This window comes from Harmonia axyridis, chromosome 4 (assembly GCF_914767665.1).
Source record: "Harmonia axyridis chromosome 4, icHarAxyr1.1, whole genome shotgun sequence".
NCBI lineage: Eukaryota > Metazoa > Arthropoda > Insecta > Coleoptera > Coccinellidae > Harmonia > Harmonia axyridis.
The window spans coordinates 16,813,093-16,837,745 of NC_059504.1; the positions used below are offsets into that span (position 1 = coordinate 16,813,093).

The window sequence follows — 24,653 nt, forward strand, 5'->3', positions numbered from 1 at the left end:
CGATTTACTCCTGTCGGCGTCTTCGAGCTATATATTTTCATAGTCATTGAGCGGATTTTCTTGAGTAACAATTTAGAGTTTAATTTTTAGTTTGCAATTTTTCTTTTGAACGTTGGACGTTTTAGTGCCGTATTTTATATTCGTGAATTTGACACTTAGCCCGTACACGAAAAGAATTTGAGTTCGTGTAGTGAAGTGGGAAATTCTTAGGATTGGTAAGAACCGTTTTATTCCTGTCTGTATTATCGGTGACTTTCCTGTGTTCCATCGATACTTTCCGAGTGTAATTTATTTGTAATTTATTTTATTTCTTAGATCTTTCTTTCTCAGGTGGAGTTTGTCTGTTCGGTTCCTTATTGCGAGCAACTCTTATTTGGAACTACCAGGCAAAACTCCTTATCTTGGGGAGAGGGGTCGTTTATTTCCGATCTCCGGATCACTGCGGTCTTTAAGGTTAATTATCCTGTCCGGTCCGACTCGAGTCGTTAATTGGTGGATGCGCCGAGGTATACCGTAAGTGAAATTTATTTCTTAGATCTTTCTTTCTCAAGTGGAGTCTGTCTGTCCGGTTCCTTATTGCGAGCAACTCTTATTTGGAACTACCAGGCAGAACTCCTTATCTTGAGGAGAGGGGTCGCTAATTTCCGATCTCCGGATCACCGCGGTGTTTTGGGTTAATTACCCTGTCCGATCTGACTCGAGTCGTGAATTGGTGGATGCGCCAAGGTATACCCTGAATGAAATTCATTTCTCAGATCTTTCTTTCTCAAGTGGAGTTTGTCTGTCCGGTTCCTTATTGCGAGCAACTCTTATTTGGAACTACCAGGCAGAACTCCTTATCTTGAGGAGAGGGGTCGCTAATTTCCGATCTCCGGATCACGGCAGTGTTTTGGGCTAATTACCCTGTCCGGTCTGACTCGAGTCTAGAATTGGTGGATGCGCCAGAGTATACCCTGAACGAAATTCATTTCTTAGATCTTTCTTTCTCAGGTGGAGTTTGTCTGTCCGGTTCCTTATTGCGAGCAACTCTTATTTGGAACTACCAGGCAGAACTCCTTATCTTGAGGAGAGGGGTCGCTAATTTCCGATCTCCGGATCACGGCAGTGTTTTGGGCTAATTACCCTGTCCGGTCTGACTCGAGTCTAGAATTGGTGGATGCGCCAAAGTATACCCTGAACGAAATTCATTTCTTAGATCTTTCTTTCTCAAGTGGAGTTTGTCTGTCCGGTTCCTTATTGCGAGCAACTCTTATTTGGAACTACCAGGCAGAACTCCTTATCTTGAGGAGAGGGGTCGCTAATTTCCGATCTCCGGATCACAGCAGTGTTTTGGACTAATTACCCTGTCCGGTCTGACTCGAGTCGTGAATTGGTGGATGCGCCACAGTATACCCTGAACGAAATTTATTTCTTAGATCTTTCTTTCTCAAGTGGAGTTTGTCTGTCCGGTTCCTTATTGCGAGCAACTCTTATTTGGAACTACCAGGCAGAACTCCTTATCTTGAGGAGAGGGGTCGCTAATTTCCGATCTCCGGATCACCGCGGTGTTTTGGGCTAATTACCCTGTCCGATCTGACTCGAGTCGTTAATTGGTGGATGCGCCACAGTTTACCCTGAACGAAATTCATTTCTTAGATCTTTCTTTCTCAAGTGGAGTTTGTCTGTCCGGTTCCTTATTGCGAGCAACTCTTATTTGGAACTACCAGGCAGAACTCCTTATCTTGAGGAGAGGGGTCGCTAATTTCCGATCTCCGGATCACAGCAGTGTTTTGGACTAATTACCCTGTCCGGTCTGACTCGAGTCGTGAATTGGTGGATGCGCCACAGTATACCCTGAACGAAATTTATTTCTTAGATCTTTCTTTCTCAAGTGGAGTTTGTCTGTCCGGTTCCTTATTGCGAGCAACTCTTATTTGGAACTACCAGGCATAACTCCTTATCTTGGGGAGAGGGGTCGCTTAATTCCGATCTCCGGATCACAGCAGCCTTTTCGGCGAATTACCCTGTCCTGTCTGACTCGAGTCTGGAATTGGTGGATGCGCCAGAGTATACCCCGAACGAAATTTATTTCTTAGATTTATTTTGGTGGGTGCGCCGACAAATACCCTGATTCTAAGACCCAACTTTCTCAGGTGGAATCTGTGTGTCGGGTCCCTTATTGCGAGCAACTCTTATTTGGGACCACCAGACAGAATTCCTTATCTTGTGGAGCGGGGTCGCTTATTTCCGATTCACGGATCACCGTGGTCATTTCGGTGAGTCACCCTGCCCAGTCCGACCTGAGATTTATTTTGGTGGATGCGCCGACAAGTACCCTGATTGAAATCTGTTTCTAAGACCCAACTTTCTCAAGTGGAATCCGTGTGTCGGGTCCCTTATTGCGAGCAACTCTTATTTGGGACCACCAGACGGAATTCCTTATCTTGTGGAGAGGGGTCGCGTATTTCCGATTCACGGATCACCGTGGTCATTTCGGTGAGTCACCCTGCCCAGTCTGACTTAATATCAATTTTTGGTGGATGCGCCGATACAAGACCTGATTCGAAGATATTGTTCAGGCTTGCTGTTTCTAATAAAGAGGTATCGAACCGGACCGTACGGAACACAGGATAGGTAGTCACATCTGACTTATTAGACTGCATTTCACACGCCAATCTGCATGCTTTCCACGCTTGTCCGCACTTAACCGTTTTTATCATCGCTCAATTTGCTTGCTCACTGCTTACTCATTTCTGCTGCTTGATATACGCCACCTGCTCACCTCGCTTAGTTCTCGTTCCGTACCGTGTTGCATTGTAAATATTTGCTTTTGGTGTTTAGTAGCCTTTTGCATTATTGTATATATAGGATAGTATTGTATATAATTTGGTGTTGTACATAAGGGAACGAATATTGTTAAATATAGTGTGTTTCGTCAGGGTGTCTTTTATTGATCTCATAGACATTTACTGCCATTTAGTGAAAGAAATCACCACTGGTCAATCGCTCTTATCTTAGATTGAATCGAACCCTTCTCCAACTGTTTAAAAGCTACCCAGGGTCGATAATAGTGAACGACGTAAGGAATTGCGACCTTATAAAACCTATCGCAATTGGCGCCCGAGGTAATATAGAAGAGAAATAGTAAACAATCAACAATCCGAAGAAAGTCGCCGTCACACTATGCGTTGAAGATCCTCTTAAATCATGACATTCTTAGCAATTGATGATCCGCTAGAGCGTTAGTCTGTAATACATCCACAATTCAGAGGTAAAAAGGGAAAAAGGAAAAGACGTCTAGTCAAGGCCCCTTTTTAATTACAGCTCAAAACTTAGTTCGAAAAGGTGTTCTTCTTCATAACGGTAACAAATATGCTTAATTTCATATTGGTTCCATTGGCTACTACCATGAATGAGAAATATGTTACTATTTTGTTAGTACGAAATTAGAAGAATCACAATGAGCAATTTGTGTTTCTTTAAAAATTTCTCCTGGGACATGAAAAATTAGATATTCAAAATATGCTTGTTTTGAATACTTTGGCAGGAGAACTAGGAAAAGAGCACTGAATCAACTAAAAATGGTCTTCAGGAGATGTAATGTTACGGGAGAAATAGAACAAATCAACAAAGCTATGGTTACGAATGAGAAAATCTTACTCCCACCTTAGCTTATTGATTTGGAACTAAGGAACCATGTTGTTTAAGCTTTAAATCAAGATGAATTTTGTTGAGGTACTTGTCAGGTAAATAAAGCCCGTCCTCGAATTAACCACTCATTAGAAGTCCATAATTTACCACATCAATAAAGGACACTGAATCTAACGCTTTGTATTCGTTTTTCGAGTAGCACAAAATTCTCTAGGAAATCCTAAAGCAGAGATTTACGTAGAATAAATGAAGGATATGAATTCAAATTTCAAAATTTTTGGTTGTAACAGCATTGAAATTTGAAAGTCGAATACAATCTATTTCGTTTTCTTTGGGTGATTTTAGTGTCAGGGTAACGGTGAAGTCACCCTTGTGAAAACGTGGGGCCTAAATATACCTATGAAACTGCACAGCAAACCTTGAGTTTTGAGTTATGAAAGTTTCTTCAAGAAAATCGCACTCGAAGATTTTTTTTGTATCGCGTAGCAACAACTAACACTTCAACGTCAGTGCTTTCGAAGCATTTCCTAGAAAACTGTATTTTTTTTGTATTCATCTTGATTATTGTCCCAAATCCTGCTCAATGAAGCACGTTTTGGGGGTTCTAGTGGTGACCTAGAGAGAGAACCCGTCTTCTTACACTCATTGTAAAACCTGTTTCGAATTAGTTCACCCAAGTCAAAATTGTTCAGCTCAAGATCATTTTGTGGACGACGAAAAACATACCACCAGCGGAAAACATGTCAATTACTGTCAAAAAGCCACGATACCAAAACCATGCTGCTCTCCCGATCAAGACATGATGAGGACTAAAAATCGCACTTTCCACTATTCTGAACGAGATCGAAAACATCGCTCTAGGACCTTCTATTGCTCCATCCGCGATTCTTTGAAATTCTGGAGTTACCAGTGGCGTTCCTTGTACTTTTACTTTCAAATTTATTATGTTTTTCAGTCTAGTTATGCAAATTCAGTGATGAGCGATATTTCACTAACTGTGAATCAATCACTCATATCTCCAAATCACAAGTAGTCACAGTCCCACTCCTGTGATAAAGAACGGGAATCGTGATCAAGGTTTACAGCTGTGATAACATGTCCTACTCGCCTAGTCACAGTTTCATTATATCGTAAACGCGAGACGTACGAACTATTGAGGGCGATGTTCCAAAATCACCCAGAGAATAACATGTGGAACTCGGATCTTCACGCCTTACAGACATAGTCGCGAAACGTTGGACTTTCTTCACACAGGTCGACGGAAATTCTGGGACCTGTAATTTATGCAAGATTAAATTATCATTGTTCATGTTTAATTGATGTTTTTCATATTTTGTTATTTTCTTAGATATCTTTTCCCCTATTTATCATTTAACTTTCTGTTCAACAACTTTTCAACTCATTTATTCATATGTACATAATCGATACAAATTTAAACAAACCAAAAATTTCCTGGAACCAAAACCGTAGATGAGTGTATAAAAAATTATTTTGAAACCGTGATCAAATCACGCTATACAATAACTGGTATTAAAAAATCACAGTCACGATTCACAACGTGATTTAAAATCACGATATCGCTCATCACTATGCACATTTCGGATTTCACCTCTTTACAACGAACGGCCAATTGTTACGAGATAAATTCACGTCGACAAAAATTTCGTCTTTATAGCCGAAATATTTTCTCATACGTAACAACCGCCCCGAACCTCGCTTAGCGGTCGGGTTTTCCGCTAATGGCCACGGCCCGAACAAGTGGAAAAGTTATAAATAAAAGTTTTCCGCTCTATGTGTTTCGCACTAGGCGGGCCATTATCCGTCCGGCATTGAATTTCCATTTGATCTTATGACGGGACCCGCCGCACGTGTGAGCTTTTCCAGTTTTCCTCCAAACCCCCCCACCCCTCGAACTTTTCCGGGCGGAGCGGCATATTTCCACGTATGTACATACTTGAATAAATTTGTCGCGCCCGGAGTGCGGGTTAGGATTGGGAAAATTTGGGATCGGTAGGGACGGTTTTCCACCTAAGAGCTCCCCGAAGATCCAGGAAAATCGTGAAAGAAAAGCGATGAGGGCGCCCCGGTTATTCTCATGCAGATTCGACCTTTTGATCATTGCCGAGGTGGAAACGCCGAAGGATGTGGGGTGTGACTGATTTTTTACGAGGATAATGGGGATGCGAGAAGGACGGGGAGGTTTCCAAGTTTGTTCTGTTGGAAGGAATCGTTGATTCCTAGAAGAAGGGTCGGTGTAGAAACGTCAAACGTTAGGGTAATTGAAAAAAAAATTTCCGCTCATATCTATTTTCTTTTCTGGCGAATTGTTCTCAAGCCAAGTTGGTGTAGGTGTGACCTCTCTCAAGGGATTATGGTGTTTCGTCCTGAGATTGCTGGTGGACTCTTCAGTTATGCAATCCAGCGATCTCTACCTAAGATATACCCTCTCACACCTACGTGGAGAGGTGACTCTGCTGCAACGCGGTGGCTCCCTTAAACCCGCAGGGGCCGCATTAAAGTGTAGTGCAACGTCCATAACGCCACCTTTCGGGCAGACAGAGTCACTGCACTTCGTTGTTACAATTTTATTTCATTTTCTAACAACTTTTATCTATTTTACATTTCATAACTATATTCACAAATTTCCTCAATACTATTTTCATATACATATTTCCGTAAAATTATTGATATCTATACAATTTTAGTTGTATGTTCAACCCTATTCTTATGCACTTCTTTCACTTAATTGTCTATTTTCAATACAATATTTGCACTTTTAATTCTTTCAGTCCTTATCATAGTACTCCTAGTCAAGTAACAAAAGTATCGTTTCTCAAGCCTTAAATACCTTTCACTATACGAGTCAGCAAAATTCAAACCTAACTGAATCACAAAGTGGTAGGAATAATTTTTCGGGAAGTTTGGAGTTTTAATCAGCAGTCAACATGGATTTGTCAAGGGCAAAAGAACAGAAATAGCTATCTTCAATCTCATAGTCCAACTCTCTGACTGTATAGAAAAAAAATGCAGCTGGGAATATTTATACACTTCAGTAAGACCTTTGACTGCGTTTTGCATGAGGTTCTTCTGAGGAAGCTTGACTACTGTGGTATCAGGGAGAAACAGCTGGATTTGTTTCATAGTTACCTCATGGGAAGAACCCAGTATGTATAAATCAGTTTCAACGATTTGGAGATTTTATCGGCTATATCTCATATAGTTAGAGGGGTTCGACAGGGAGGCATACTGGGTCCAATACTTTTTGTGGTTTACAGTATACGTTAATAATTCTTTCGCATAACACCTTCATAAATTATGCTGATGACACAAATATCATCGTGAAAAAATCCAAAAATCCAGAAAACATTCAACAACCCCTTTTTTTTACTTCAACATCAATCAACTAGTGGTGTGAAATTCATGAATTGTTCAAAGACGACAGGAGGACAAATAAAGCCACAACTTCTTCCATCACAACATGTTCAAATACCCCTTGGTGAGAACATAAAGTTTCTCGGCATCGTGGTGGATGAATAATTAGATTTGCTTCCGCATACTCAATCACGAATTGAAAAAATTAAATAGCATTATCTGCATGAACTGAGTGATGAGTTCTCTGTCCCGTTTTTGAGATCAATGTATTTCTCTAATTCTGTGGTTATTCCCTTCATTCTTCCACATCTTGTAGAACAAAATCGTGCGAGAATATATCATTCTCGAACTTTATGAACTTATGGCATAATTTTCTGGAGTAACTCCACTTCTTTCAATACCATGTTCAAAACTGAGAAACTTTCCATTAGCTTCTCAAATTCAAATTTCGACAAACATGTCGGTATATTTAGAGCCGATATCGTATTAACCAGATCAACGCTGTACATATTCTTCTGTGTCTTAGTGAGCCTTCTTCATCAATGGAGGTTGCATATCTCTAGGCAAATTCAACTTTGTTTTCGGCGGCTCTCATTAGCTCCTTATAGCCGAAATCAGTCCACTGCCGTATGTTTCTCATCCATGATATCTTTCTTCTTCTCAGCCTGCTTCTGCCGTCAATCTCTCTCTTCACAATGAGTTGAGCATGTCGGTATTTGTCGGTCCTTAGGACATGGCCCAACTATGCTGTTTTTCCGATATGAAGATGTTTATCAATTGTTTTTAAGCATCCCGAATTATTTTTGAGATTTAGAAAACCTACAAGTTATAATAATCTATTTCTATTTTGTAATCGACTTATTTGTATTCCAATGAATATAATTTTTATTATTATATAAGGTTGACGTGACCGCAGTTTCGTTTCTTGACTTACAATACTACGATGAAGACCCAAAGTTCAATATTTTATGCCAAATGGCAGTAGATGCAACGTGAAGAACATCTCAATTGGTGTCTATCGTCCAAAGACTCCAAAGTTTAACGAGTTCCTGACTCGTGAAGGCAAGATTGCAAAACTTCAATCCCAACTCTGTTGATTGAAATATTTCGAATATTATTGAGAATTACACGATTTCATAATGACTATTCTCATCTGCCTCAATTAGCAGAGACCTCGAAGGAACATTGGTTAAATTAGCTATAGACATTTCCAGGAAAATAACTGTGTAACAAAAGCAGGATAAATTTGTGTTTCTCGAACAATTTCAACAAATGACAATGAGAAACCATAAAATCCCCTAGGCTGCAACAACTCCTTGTTGAGTCCAAGTACCCTTTAACGAAAATCCAATGAATTCGCTTATATTCGACACCTTTACGGATTCTATTTCACCGTACAACAATGCCAACATAGCCCCAGTTCCAATTTCAAACCACAAAAGTTCCAGCTATCGACAATCCAAAACGTTTCTTTGTTCAGAAACACTGCACGTCAAAATCATCCCGCCACAGCGTAGCTTATCTGGTGGTGCCACTGACGCCAACAGGCATCTTCAGCGTTTTCACTGATTCATCGTCAGACAGAGGGACACGTTGCAATTGCACCGTCCCTGTTTGGGGTCGGCCAAACTCAATTAATATCCCAGTCAAGAGCCATCTAACCGACACTTCCAACATTATGCCTCATATCTCTCTGAAGTTAATTAATTTCGGGGGGCAGTGTCTGTAAACAAATTCACTTAGACATGTCGCGCTCGTACAGGTTCGCGAGTTAAATCACCCTTCGTTCATTCGCATTTCCCTAATGGGGAAAATATCGAGTTTGCGACCTGTCAGTGGCGTGCGGACGACATTATGTGTGAAGTTCTGAAGTTGGGAAAGAGGTCGTTGGGTTCGGTTTGGAGGGTTGTTTTAGGTATATGATATTACTGTTTTCCGAGTTTGAAATAATTAACTCTTGGAGCTGGAGCTGGAGCTGTCTGCTATATTGATGAAAGAAGATAGATATGAAAATTAATATACTCCGATTTAAAACAAACCTTTTTATTCCTCCTACGGTCTGTTCAGCGAATTCGGCAACATAATTGTTCTCAACAACATAGACCTAGGAAAATCATTTTACTTTTGTACAGTATGACTTCTTCCTTAGTGGTCATTTGAGATTCCTGGTCTAGTCTCAAATTCGAAGAACAATTCAGGATTTGAGAAAAGTGAGGAATGCACTGACGTGGAGGCAATAGCTTTTGAGCGCTTCTTCATTTACGCACCAATTACGTTCTCAGAGAACACATATACTATTGATAGTTATGTGGTCTCCAAGGGCTCAATTAGCATATGTACGAACGAAGTCTTGAAAGCTCCTATCTTCACGTCAGTGCTTTAGTCATTCCTTTCAATTCTAGAGCTTTCTTTTCACGATTTTCTATTTTTTCAATCAACTGGAAGAGGAAATTCCGAACGGCTATATTTATGGAACCCCTAGTCGGATTTTGCCAACAACAAATCAAGGACGGCATTTGAGTTCCGAACCTACCCTTTTAGTATCTTCCTTTCTAGAATTATCGTCTATACGACCGTCTGACAGGACAAAATCGAATTTGGTTAATAATCGTCATCATCGATTGGAACTTGATCGTTTGAAACCATTTTAGGCATAAAATCAGAAAATTGCCGACATTGCGACGAAATGATAAAAACATATATTCAAACATGTTCAGAGTTCTCAAAAACAACAATAGAGGTGTTATTCAAGAGAAAGTGGTCCATATAGAAGTACCTATTGATAGTTAGATGAGGTAGGACAAACACAACATTAGCTAAGAAGCGGAAACTAATACATAGTCCGATGGTGAGGAATATCAGTCTAATACATCTAATACATAGTCTTTCCAAGTTCAGACACCTAAGGGATCATCTGGAATCTGTATGGACAAGAGATAATGATCGTATATGCTGTCCTTTGCCAATTTCATATGAAGTAAGGAACACTGGTTTGGGGTGGAGCATACCAATTTCACATTAGCAGAGTTGAGATGGTTTAGAAATGGTTATCGCGAATTATACACAGAAAACCACAGTTTGTTCCGGTCAGATGCTCTCTCTGAAACGATGAATCTTCATCAATTATTTGTTCTTCAGATGTTGACTGCAATCAGCTCTAGGGCCAGGGGCTCCAAATTGTTGGGGTCAGTTTATAAAACAAAACATATTTTTCACACAAAAAGGTGCGCTTGGCAATTGTTTTCTTTTACTAGATAGAGTGGTATGAATGGTTCAAAAATACCATTACACATGAAATTCAAAAAAAATTTATATCGCGAATGTGTATAGTAGATTTACCCAAAATCAATTAAAGGAAGACAGAATGTTTTAGTCATGAAAGGAATGTCCAAGTTTTCAACAATTTATTAGGTGTCAGGGTATTTATTGCCAAGCGTATTTCTAATTATTTTATTTATTTGGTTGTTTCTGATGGATATTATAGTCCACCTTCCACCGCATGCTGATTTGGTGACTTTCATGGGTTGCAGTCGTCACTTCTTCATTATCTTTTTAATGATTCGCATAGACCAGCACAGTATGTATATTAACAAAATGAGCATTTTTACTCAGTTTCAGTCCGTTGTGCAACTCATTTCTTCTCTTTATTCTTCGGATATTCAGATAAAGTATTCTCAAACTCATTTGAATAGGCCAGAATATTTGTAATATTCAAATGTATTAGGAAGCAGGATCAGTTAGGAATGTATTGTCCTATCAACCTTCTCGAATAGATCCTAGTAGATCGTCTTAATGAATATAATAGTAGGTATGTGTCGATTTGGTCACTTTCATTGCCCAAAAAAATACACGTGCTGTAGCGTGGTAATTATATCGCCTTCATTGGTGGGAGAATTGAAAATAAAATTAATCCAGAAGCTGCCCCAAGTGGCAATAAAATTCGGCAACGTTTAGCGAAGCAAACGCCGACAAGCCCGATGAGTGTATGTGTTTCTTTAGCGTCAATAACTCATAAACAGCACTATGAGGGGATCACTAGACATCCGAATATTTATGAGTATGATGTATAATGCGGCACTTTTGATGGTTTTTTATGTTAACTTAAATCAGTCGGTATTCCTTCCTGTTGTTGCTAACTGATTCAAATCTTATTTGGTACTTTGAATTTCTTGTTGCATATCGAATAGAGGAACAAAAATAAAATTTAATTCGCGCATCGTGTTCCAATTTAAAATCCCGAAGCTTTAATCGAATCACCCGTACCAACCTCCCACAACCCCGTAGTCTCCTCCATCCTCGATCCCGAACGACCGTTTCTTGTTATTGTTGACTCATCCCGATCGTTCCGCATCAAGACATCGCAGAACAACGAACAGGAGAGCAATAAAGCAAGTTCCATAACACTCTTATCTACCGTCCATCTGCGCGCCTCGCCTCCTATTCTAAATCTAGCGGAAATAAAAACATCGAGATCGGAGGCGACAGCGATCGATCTATCCTATCCGATCTCGTCTTGTTTTATGACGGAGCTGCCCGGGTCTGCTCCGGTAATGCACAAAGTGACAAAACTAGTTCCTGTCCGATTGGCCGTTAACTCGATTTCCGATTTCGTATATAGCGTTACTCCTTTGCTCGCAGTCGGAGGGACGTAAGGTGTATCTTGGGGATGGCAGGTTGAGGTTTGTTCAGGTCGAAGTTGGCGGAATAGTGTTTTCTATGTTGTTGTGTTTCGTGTTGGGGAGAAAGTGTGGGCCAATTGCGAACCGTGTGAATGTTTGACATGTTCAGTCTAGCCGCAAACTGCTCTTCTCCGAATGAAACTGGTTATTTTTTTCCGTTAGCGTAATGTAGGTCAAGTTCAAATATCTTCTTCTTCTTAAGACCGTGTCTTGTTATCTTCTGTTTATTCAGCCTCTTGCGATTTGGACGTCCAACTCTCTTGCCATTTCTTTGATGGTCGGCCAGAAGGGCGCTTTTAATTTGGATTTTCACGTTCGAATATCAATGTTAGTTATGATTGACTTGATATTCAAGCCACTTGACTTGACTTGACTTGAAATCAAGTAAAGTTCCAGTCAAGTAGGAGTTTTTCAATGTCAAGTATCTATTCATCAAGTACTTGAAAAAATCAAGTGCATTCTTTCAAGCTACTTCATTTTTAGTAGTTTCATTGTGTAGTGTGTACATCAATAAAAAAAATGAGGAAATTAAAAGGAACCTTGCAAATAAAATTTTTATTTATGAAACTTATTGTATACCATAACCAAAAAAAATATCAATTTTTTTCAAAATGGAAACACAACTGAAATGAAGATGATTATTTTGTCTTAGGGAGCACGAGTTCGCAGAAATATATGCTGTACGACTCTTGCGTATCAAGCTCAAGTAATATCAAGTCAAGCAATAAATATCTCAAATCTGGTTTATCTATGTAGGTAATTTCTCTCACGAGCTTGAATTTCAGTGAAGTGGTTGGTTCAAATATCAAGCTACTTACTTAGTAGAAGGTTTTTTTTATATTTAGGAAAACCATTATATTGCGAGAGAAATCAATAAATGTTCACTATATTTCAAATAGCAGTGGCACTATGCCATTAACGATGAAAATGATATCAGGCAAATGGCTGCCACGGCTACGGTTGTGGCACCATATCCTTTTCATGAAATTTTCAATGACCAATTCGCACATTTGCGGGTATTTGTCCTCGATCTTGAATCGATTGTGGAGCATTGGCATAGACTTTATCTGTCACGTGACCTCGAAGAAAAAAGTCTAAAGTTGTTGATTCACAAGACCTCAGTGGCCAATTGTATTCATCTGTTCGAGAAATAACATTGCCAGGAAACTCGTCTTGCAAAATTGCGACTGTTCTGTTGCATGTGTAACATCTTGTTGAAAATAAGAGTGGTCCACATATATATCTTTTCAACATCAATAACTTGTCCCAAAATTTTCAAATTTTCAAAGGTACTTCACGACAACCCATAAAAGTGTGACTGCAAAATTTTCACCATTTTTTTTTTAATTCTTATAATTTCGATGAGTTGAAGAAGCGTGAATCATTCCATTTGAGTAATGGCGTAGTCCTCACTTGTCAAATGTCAAATAATGAGCTTCAAAAGTGACAGTGACCCAGATAGCGAGCTATTCAAAATGAAACCTCCTATTGGAAAACCCTTGACATAGAACCTGACAAAATTGGAAAATTCCCGGATTTAACTATGATCTAGCTTTGCTTACTACTGCGGTAAGCATCTTTTGAGGTTTCTAGGTCGTAGATTTCAACTCTACCCTGTTTTTTCCGATTTTACTTCATTCTGTCTATTTATTATCTATTTTATCTATGACTTAAAAACTTCTGCAAATGCTTACCACAATAAGTAGTTAGTGAAACGTCGGGTGAAAATTCACGGCCGAAAATCCCGGAATTTTCCAATTCTATAGAAAAATACACCTGTTAAAGACTTCAGTGTCATATAGATACAAAATTGTGTGTCAAAATCAGATGAATAACACATTGAAAAATATGAATAACATTAATATTGGGCAAAAATAACTGAAATAATTTGCCGCAACGCGAAAATCTGGATTGCAACTTTCAAATTCAAATCATAATTAATAACGAAGATTTAAATTGTAAATAGCGCAAACACCGAATTGAATAAAATGAATACTTGTCCTTTCAATGAAACACAAACTCATTTTTCCCCAGCAGGACCGAAAACTCTTCCCAATTTTCCAACTCATTACGTCTCCCCAACGAGAAACACCGAGTGTCCTCTTTCAAAATCTTACATAAACAGACTCCTCATGAATAATCAATTAATATCAGAAGGTCCCCCCGTTGATGACTCGATCTCGACGAGGGGAAAATCCTCGACCTCCAAGGAAGGATCGCACATGATCCTTAAGGTCGGAAAAACTCCCCGTAAAACTGACGCTCGCCTCCTTTTTTCGGCAGGAACGGCAGCTACGCTTCGATAATTTTCTTCATGATTGTCTATGGAAGGCGAGAGGTGCGGGGACGAGAACAGGTGCGACGACCCCCCCCCCTCTTCACGCTCCCGCCCATCCCACGGAATCGACAACTTGAGTAACTCGATTTTTGCTCCATTCCACATTTGGAATTTTGATAACTCCGAGAAGGCGCCCTCGGAAAATATTCCTGCTGATACATCTTAGCGAGATTGAAAGGGCGCTAATAAGGTGGCAGGAGTTGGGCGGCAGGTTTTTGGGTCGACCTTGCCGAAACTTTTTTTCAGGACGGAATTTCGTGTGACGGCAGATGTCGTAGAGAACAAGCGGTAAAGATAAGATGTGGAACTTCAGGCGCAAAATTGATGTTCTAAGGAGTCAGAACTGGTTATGACGATAAAGATCATCATTTCAATTATACACATTCTTTTGAAGGATGAAGTAATCGGAGAGGGTTACTGATTTCAGTAACTTGAAAGAAAACGCTTCATTCTTCAAGGAAGATTATACCAATATTGGTCGAAGACTGAAACTTTGTCATAAAGAGTAATTTTTATTTTTATGGGGTGAAAAATAACATAGTTGAACTTTTTGAAGGAGAAAAAAGGGTAAAACGCTGCAGTTAGCTAGTTGAGATGTTAATTGACAGTATTGGAGAGCCCCATATGGTATACGGTTTTACAGCCAGAGAAGGAGGGTATTTTCCTCTCACTGAGCCAGAGCCTATTTGTGGCTTTCCTGCCAGTCATCAAGCGATAGCAATCAAGAAATGGAAACAAAAGAGGAAGTTTGTGTTCTGACGGACAATCAGTGGTTAAATACAGTCTTACACGAGGAGCTGAACTAAAAAAGTTCAGTTAACAGAAATTGAGGAAGCTGACATGTGCACTCACGGGACATAATACTGTGAGGTATTACCTAAAAACATGGGAAAAACGACTGAGGATCCGTATAGCTTCTGTCAAGATACCACTGAGACAACCAAACACTTGCTATGTGAATCAAAAGCTATCCACCGGAAAAGGCTACAACACCTTGGCTCATTGTTTTCAAAGCTGCAACAAGTGATAGATACAGCTTCCAGAAAGGTTATGAAGTTCGGATGTTTTTTTACCCCTCCTCTAATATAATCTGATCTAAATAGGTCTAATCTAAGAGGTTTCAATTTTGAATAGCCTGCTACCTTCATTCAGTTTTGTTCAATATAAAAATTGAAAACCCCATTGAAAAAAGCTTCATATGAGAGTTGTTGAACTGAGATTCTACTTTTCTGTTACAGAAAATCATCGAACAGAGTCGCAGTTTTATCGACACAAAGTCACCAAGCTGGTCCTGTTCGAATTCGTCAACAATTTCATGTCTCTTTTCTACATTGCCTTCGTGATTCAAGACATGAACAACCTCAGAAGCCAGCTCCAGACAATGCTCATCACATCCCAGATCTTAAACAACTTCACTGAGACCATGATGCCCCTAGTTCTTCAGTACTGGTCTAAAAAGGTGATGTAACACTTATCCTAATTTTTTTTAGCGTTCATTCCTCTAACAGAGTGGTGTATTATGTCAAATCCTCTCAAACATTGGCTGGTCCGTTAACACGATAACTCTTGAACGAAAAAATCTAGTATTGAAATTTTCAGTTTAGGTTCGAATCTCGAATGCTTTGGTTGAGTTCGTTAATGGTCAAAATTCTAAAAAAATTTTGTACGCAATTCGCCTTTTCAACATTGGATTCCGTATATAGGATCGTTGGAAATTTTGTTTTCATTATCATTTCAAGACTAGGTACAGATTCGATAGGATAGAATTTCGCATATGTAAAATAACAGTTTATATCTTGATTTCGTTATGGTCACGTACAAGATATCTAAAACACTTGCACTTGAAAAACTTTAAGATCAAAGTTGCTACTTTTGAAGGTACCATCCTTCTTGGATTTTAATGGCATTGGTCTCTTTCCACTTGATTTCCGCATCGTTGCGTATGGCGCACACGTCGTGTTACGGTCGATATCGTTTTTATGGTGAAGTAAACAATAAACCGTTAGAATTATGATTTTTTAGATATTTTCAGAAAACAAATGAAAATTCTGTAATGATGCCGTTGCTTGATCAATTCTTCGTATAGCGCTACCTTAAGGAAGAAAAGGAAAAAGGGACCCATACTGAGCCTGAGTCGACAGTATTATCTTAAACAAAATCTAATCAGTGAACACATCAGTATTGCAGAACATCTTAATCGCAATACCAGGAACAACGAAAATTTAAGTCATGCAGTCAATTGCAGAAAGCTTGTGTCATCGGAACCATAGAATTTCATTTGAATAAACGCTCAAAAGCCTCCTCTCAAAGTTCTTACGTATTTTTATAATGAAAGTGGAGAGCAGAGGAAATGTGGAAGGAGTATCATCATTTGAACGTATGATGCAAGAGCTCAGATAAAAACTCCAGCAAAAACTCTGTCTCCCCGTATCGGTGTAGTAATTGATTGTATTTGTTCACAAAATGAGCTGACATATTAATATTGAAGTGCTTCTTCTCCATCCAATCAAAGTCCTATTCCATTTTTTTTTTATTTGAAGTTAGCGAGCCATTCTAAAAACAAATTTTAAACTGAACGGATAGCTTGGAAACCACTATAAAATTCATAAATTGGACAAGTATTCACCAAGTGGACAATAGATTCCTTTACACCACACTCACACAGTGGGCTTTCAATAGAATGCCATTTGAAGAGCATAGTATTCCAACGACCATAACCAGTTCTAAGTCGATTTGAAATCAAATTTTCCTAGGAAGATTCAAACCTGGAACTTACTTTGAAAGATTAACTATTAGAATTTTGTTGCAAACATTACAAGGACTCCATTCCGAACGCAAAAACTCCTTGTCACTTCAATTAGATTCAAATAAAGTTTCAATCCATAAAGGTTTGCGTGATTTTATTTCTGGCAGGTACAAATGGAAATAAGTTTGGGTAGAAATGAAATTTATTCCAAGATTTCTTGACTGCAACCTGTTTACGAATATGAGGAGAACGAGGAAGAATATGTGATAGCACTGGTAACCAATGTAGACGTAGAGATCTAATAGTTTCCGTACATCAATTTCATGAACATGAGCACTATTAAACAAAACAGAACAATAGTATTCAGCAGCAAAAAAAAACCAAGCCGAAAGTTGCCTTACGAAGAATGCTGGCACCAGCACCCTATGAAGAAACGACTAATTTTTGAAGAATATAATTCCTCGACTTCAATTTGATACGCAAAGTTTCCATGTGGACCTTGAAATTCGAATAATAATCAAATTATTGAAAGTTAATTTCAATTTTCTCGATTATTCAAATGAAAATGAACTTGATTAGAATGCAGTGACGTAGAGCGCGAAGTGGTAGCTTGTTCTGTACAGTTACAACCGCGTTTTCTCTCTAGCCCGGAGTCTGGAAAACTTCCGGCCGCGATTGTTTCCGGAAATAGTCAATAAAGGCCCGCTTACGGCGCTGAAAGATGGATCTGGTTATGCCGAAGTGGCCGCCCCCAAGACCGGAATTAATTCAACGCAAGGAATGCTTTTCATTAATCCGAAGTCAGATTTTCATTTCCGACGATTTATTTTAATTAAGTATGAATTTTTCATCTAGGTATGATTAATAATGCTCCTTTCTCGAGATGGATGTGGCCCGCCGCTTTACGCGCGCGGGAGGACCCTCTCGGAAAATTGCTTATCGATTGCCGGATGATCACCATCTGCTCGGGCAAAGGCTCGAGACCATCGAATTTGCCTGTGTTTTATGGGAAGCGCGCCTCTTGATTTATGGGGCAGAAGTCAGCGTGGCGAGGTGGACTGGGCGGTAGGGGTGACGGATTGGTAATCGTAAAAAATTAATAACTTATCTGGATTCAGAAATAACGACCGTGATGTACTCGAAATTTTTTATGGAGAGTTTCGGGAGTTTGTGGTTTGGCGTTGGGGAAGTTTTCCAGGTGTTCGTATGCTTTCTGGTCGCTCAAATGCTTTTCCAAGTTACCCTCATATCGGGTTTTCCAATAAGGACTTGACAACTTTTTTTGAAAATAAAATGCAAACCATCTGAGATATTTCAAAAACTTCATTATCGGTACAATCAAAACATTTATGAATGGAAATCGACTTCTTTCATATGACCACCGCGGGCACGTTTGCAGCGGTCGATTCGTTGGACCCAATTTTCGATGACTCGGCCACACATTTCGGCCGAAACGGCTGCTATTTCACGTTCAATGTTGGCTCTGAGCTCTTCCAACGTCGTCGGCTTGTTGGCATAGTCCAATGACTTGACGTGGCCCCGAAGGAAGAAGTCTAAAGGCGTTGAATCGCACGAACGAGGCGGCCAATCGATTGGGCAATGAAATTGATCATCTTGGCGAATCTTTTCCAGAGCCCAATTCGAGAACGTACGTCGCTTCAAATGGTCCATTGGCTTCAGTTCTTGAGTCAGCTTGAACTTGTATGGGTGTAAACCAAGATCCCTATGCAAAATTCGCCATAAAGTGGTCTGGGCGATGCCCAACTCTTGAGAACGCCGTGGAATTGACTGATTTGGATCATTTTCTACGGACGTTTTAACGGCAGCGATATTTTCTACACTTCGACCAACTCTTTATCACTGGCACGGCGACATCACACAACGAATATGTAGACTCAAATTTTTGTACTGAACGTGTTACTGCCTGTCTACTAAGGCGAGAATTACGACCGAAAATCGGGGTTAACGCTCTTAAAGTAGCGGTCACCGACTCCGAATTTCTGTAGTGAATTTTTGAAATTTGCAGACCTTGTTCGTTCGTGTACTTTATCATGATAAAAATGTTAAGTTTACTGAATAAATTGGCAGTAACAGTTCGATGATTAGTGAAAGGGTGCGTTTACAAATTGAATTCAAAGTTGTCAAGTCCCTATTGGAATACCTGATACTATTGATATTCTCGAAAGATATTTCTATTCAACCTGAATTGGATCCCAAATGTCTTCTGCATAGCAAAAACCCTTACTTCGTTTTTGAAGAACTGCTTCACAATGATATCCATACTTGTGACCTTACTGTAACTCTTGAAAACGGTAAGGTTTTCCTGACCTAACTTCACCTTTCTACTCTTCTATTCGGTCTTCCGATGCCTTTCCAATTATTGGAAAAAAATCGTTCTCATCTCATAGCGAGCACTGCGATCTGGGAGCCATTTTATGTGAAAACTTGAAATGGGACTCACATGTGAATAAGATTGCAAAGAAAGCAAATACAATAACCTATCTCATACGTTAAGCCTTCAAAGAAATGAATGAGAATATGTTACTGAAAATTCATAAAACCTATATACAGCCACTTTTGAAACACGGTGTGGTGGCATGGTCCCCTTATCTAAAGCAGGACATGTTCTGGAGAAGGTCCAAAGAAGGTTTACCAAAATCTCTACATCTCTTCGATATGATTCATATAAAGAAAGGCCCAGTATACTGAGCTTGACTTCTATATATGACAGAATCATAATCAGAGGCGACATTATCGAGACATTCAAGATCTCACACGGTCACTACCAATGTAACATGGAAATTTTCCACATGAATTCGAATCCAAACCTTAGACTACAATTTACAAATTACAAATAACCGTGTAGTAGACAGATGGAATTCTCTGGACAATAGAGTGGTAAAAGCAACAAGTGTAAATCTCTGTAAGACTAGAATTCTTCAGTTGTGACAGCAGTCAATTGATCTAACCGCCTACCGCAATGCAATAATAATATAATATGTACTAGTTTAATAACCTTTGACTCGAGCGTTTTTGGCAAAAATTTCTTCATGCAATTTCAAAAAGAAAACATGGTTTTACGTCAATTTCTCTGAATAGAATCAAATAAATATTTTCGAACAACAATTTCATTATATTGAATCTTCTGAGAACATCTTGGATTAAGCCTCATACGTGTCGAACACTAATCTCCTGTACTTTTCTCAACACAAGAGGTATGTCGTGAACACTCAACCAATATTGAGTATCACGTGGATAATGCTACCAAGCTTAGTTCATCCGAAACATAATATGATCTTAAGCAAGATCCTGGTGAATAAAATTAACCAATTGTATTAAACAGTTTCGAATGTTACTTGGACTGTCCACTTCTTCTCCTTTTACTTGTCCTATTTAAGGCCCGGAATTCCCATTAGTTTATATCGCGTACCAAACGGAAAAGTTATCCTCCTTGGTTTTTTGCTCGAATTTCACATAGTCTGGCAATTTATATAAAATTTTCTTTGAAACGCTCGTCGTTTCCTTCATTGCCTGAATTACTCACAGTAGATGACTCTGTTAATTGCAGAATAAATGCGCTCAGTAATCGGTATTTGAGATTACTGATTTGAACAATTATTGTTGTTGAACTATTCTTTCTGTTACGATATTCAACCCATCTTCACTTCAGTTCTCTGGAAGTTGTATCCTTGGAAACTCCGTAGTTTTTTTAATGTTTTTTTAATTTTATTCTTGGCACTTTCGATTATCTGACTGTTAACCTAGACTGTTTTAACAGTCTAGGTCTTCTATGGAAGATTCAGTCATTGTAAACCTCCCTCACACTCTGCTAATGCGCGATATATTGTTCTCCGCTTAACATTTTGATTATCAAGAAGTCACCCCTTTTAAACTTGGTATCTGTCAACTAAATTTTTTTGATCTCCAACTTCTAAGCTGAAATCAAAATGAAAAATAATTGAATGACTTTTCTTTTCAAAGTCTACTCGGCATTTTTAATTTTTCCATACATTCGAAATGTGTAACGAAACTTGTAAACTTGAAAATATATCATCAAGTTGTAGAGCAACGACACAGATATTCCTGAGGAGGTTCGTATTATTAAAACGTGAACGAAACGAATATTTCGTGTGTTTATATAAGTCACCCATAGAATAATCTCGAATTATTTTCGATATTATCATTAACTGAATTGTTTCACGCCACAGATTATGAGGACACAGAAGAAAGTCTTCGTGGATAACTGGAAAGGCTCGAAAAGTCTCTATAAGTCAACCTCTACAGGAGACCAAGGCGACGATCCTCTCAATTCCCTACCGATGCTGGAAGCAGACGACCCAAGGGTTCTTGCTGCCGAGGTAGAAGGTGGAATGGACGTCTACGAAGAAACTTTCGACGACTACCTCGAATTGTTCATTCAATTCGGTTACGTCTTCCTCTTCTCCTCGGTCTATCCTATAGCCGCCCTATGGGCCTTGCTGAACAACATCGTAGAGATCAGAGCGGACGCTTTCAAACTATGCCAAATATGTCAAAGACCCATGAGCAGGAGGGTGAAGGATATTGGTGCGTGGCAGGTAACAATTTTTTTATTTATGTAAGGGCAAAAAGTTAACTTGAATGTTGCAGCGAGCTTTTGAAGTTCTGGGCGGTCTGTCTATAGTCACCAATTGTGGCATCCTGTACCTAACGCCCAGTATACGGGAGAAAGGCTCTCATTTGTCACAAACCGAGTGGTTGTTCCTGTTTATCGTACTGGAGCATATTTTATTAGGTGTGAGGTATGTCCTTCATATCTCCATCGGAGACAAGCCTGAGTGGGTGAGAGTCGCCATGGCTAAACAGAACTACGAATCTAGGCAGGCTCTGAAGCACGAGGTATGTATAGTATCGGACTTCTTGCTCAGGCGTTTTTTAAGAAGCTACATTACACATTCTCTATATGAAATGCTTCAAGTTCTCAGTGTGTTATGTCAGAAGTGAAGTCATCTGGGTACGAAACTAAAGTGACCTTGAGTTTTTTTATGGATATAAATCCAACATAAACAGCACTGCATCAACAACAATAACTAATAAAAATAACAATAGAAATTTATTCTCAATAACACATTGAATATGTATAGGGAACGCGTCAACAAGCATAGGCAATTCTATTCCACTAGAATATTATAATATAGGCACACATTGACAAAGGAGCAATGAACATTCAGATCTCATATTACAAGCAATTTTTCAACAGTATATGATTCCATATTCATAAGCAACCTATTTAATTTGGATTTAAAGCTGTGAAATCTATCAATAGCTTGTGAATCTTTAGGTATCTTATTGAAAAATGTGATGCACATGTATTCGATATGTGTGTGGACTGTGGGATAATGTAACGGAAGTCTACGTCTGGTATTATTTGTATTCTCGTGTTTTTTGAAATGATCATGTCTTTTTTGGTGAAAAAACAAAAGGCATCTAAAGATGTAAAGTCCGACTGAAGTTAAGATGTTATTCTTTCTGAACAAAGCTCTGCATGATTGTCTATAGGGTAATCCATAAATGACTCTTATTCCATTGAATTGAAGAGAATTTCCAACATTTACAGACATGTTTCGTTAGAGATGTAGCTGTGAATCCATCCAACTCAGATGTGTATCGAATAACTTTCATAAAGCAAGCCCTTGAAATACAACGAGCGGCTGATATACTCAGACTTGGATCGTTTATGTCTCTTATCGGTCAAATTTAGCCGTCGGTCGAACTCGGAGTATCTTCCACGAACTTCCTCCGGAACTATACACACCCTAATGTCATTCCAGATAACAGCAACTGGAGACAATCCGAAAACAAGACGTTCTTGCATCTAATATTTAGGTCGTGTCCTCGGCTGAGGCTTCCTGATAAGATCGCAATCCACAATCCATATTGATCAGAGTCATATCTGCGACTACACTAACAGAGACCCCTCAGGGCTCTATATGCCTACTCTTCCGTCGTGTCAGTCCTAGACTGTAATTAGGAAGGGTTCGAAGAGGTGAAACCTTATTAGTCAGTGGCGGAGGGGGGATTATATCGTTAGACGGGGGGGCGTTTCTGAGGCTGGATTCGATTCCACCCCGTATTGGTTTCCATCTGACGGTCGGTCAGTGTAAGAACTGACGTTGTGACCTCGTTAGTCTCCTTTGGTGGACGTTGTTAGGTCCTGAGATATCAAAGGACGTGGTGCGTTCTGTGTTTAACACGAAGTTGGAACTAATTTACCGGGTGCCCCAAGCTTTAACTCTGGACTGAAGCTGAGTTCACTGGTTTATTGAATTAGAAATTTCCGGAGACTACGTACGAATCAAATTTCAAGTTGTTCTTGGTGTCAACACCATTCAAGTTCGAGCGAAGTCATTCAAAAGGGAAGGACAAACGCTGCCGATGAACTTACATCGATTTACTTTTATATCAGGAATTCTGTGCAAACCAAACAAATTTGAAGGGTACTGAGAAATGATAGATAATTAAAAAATTTTGAAATTAATAATTGAATTGAAGAGACAAATTCAATATACATTATGTACCTAACTTCTTCTTGTGAAATTGTTACTTCAATTACAAAAAAAATGAATTTCAAGTGCGTTGGCATTAACTAAAATCTAAAAAACAAATATATATTCTTTATATTTCATGATTTCTAATAAGTTTTCAACCTCAACAGCCGGTAAACTTAGAGAATGAAACACTGGAATACCGGCTACCACCAATTTTTGATGTTCTAAAGTAACATAATAAAAAAAAACTGAATGAATCAATTGATTTGCTCTTCATCTTTACTTAGGAGGGTTAAATAACGAAAATATATTTTATTATTTTTTTTAATTTTATAATCCCCAAAATCAATTGAGACATTCAACCAATTAATTCAACTGTTGGTTAGTGCGAATAAATCATATATCTATTCATTCATATTCCAAATTCATGAAATTCAACTATCAAATCCATTGCACTATGACCTGAAATCTTTTGCATGTATTTAGAAACACGTGAATATTAAATACGTATAAAAATGAAATCATAACATTGCTTGAAACAAGCTTATTCCTCATGAATATTTATGAAAATTGACAACTTTATGTCTATTCCCTTCACAATAATATATCTTCATGATATATTTGGTTTATTCTTGTCTGGGAATTCGCTTCCAATTCTTAAAATGACAAAGGTATTAACGAACCAAAAGAAATTTCAAAATAACTAAAACTGCACAAATTGAGTAAACGATTAACAAATTGAATACCTAAATGAGCATAAACACAGACGTACGTTTAGGAATTTTTGTATTCAATGGTACAGTTTTTCCTGATAGTTTAAAAAAAATTACTGAATTTACCAACTCACCACTCTTATACCTACTTCACAAGAATTGCAATTGAGGAACTATAAACGAACTAAACATAACTGTTTCTCTTGTAAGGATTCATAGAGAAAACAAACACATCAGGTAGTTATTTTCAAATTTCTTTTGGTTGGTTATTAATTTTGTCATTTTCGGAATTGGTGAATTCCCAGGACGGAAATAGATAGATAGATAAATATTTTTATTTCAAATAACCAAACATAATGAACCAAATATATCGTAAAGATATATTATTGTGAAGGAAATAAACACAAAGTTGTCAATTTTTTGGTATTTATATTGAGCCTTCACCAAGTAGACTCAATAAATTTTCAAGATAAAATATTTAGTGGCATCATTTCAATATCAGATTCTCATTTCCTTCTGTAGTAGAAGCAAAAACCTCCATTACGAATAATTTTCCATCCATACCAAATATGCTCGAGTCTACTGCCATCCTATATTTCCTGCCTTCCTTTCAAGAAACCTGAGAGAAATCAAAACTATACAACATAT

The 24,653-nt window shown here is 38.6% G+C and overlaps 1 protein-coding gene across 4 annotated transcripts in view; it reads left to right on the plus strand.

The window, feature by feature from the left end:
- The window catches only part of LOC123677581 (anoctamin-10), an 89,655-nt gene that overhangs the window by 61,602 nt on the left and 3,400 nt on the right, over positions 1–24,653 (plus strand). For all 4 annotated transcript variants that reach the window (XM_045614187.1, XM_045614188.1, XM_045614190.1 and 1 more), the window contains 3 exons: positions 15,258–15,478; positions 20,974–21,342; positions 21,395–21,643. In XM_045614187.1, coding sequence (XP_045470143.1) covers positions 15,258–15,478; positions 20,974–21,342; positions 21,395–21,643 — 839 coding nt within the window. The remainder of the gene's footprint in view (positions 1–15,257; positions 15,479–20,973; positions 21,343–21,394; positions 21,644–24,653) is intronic.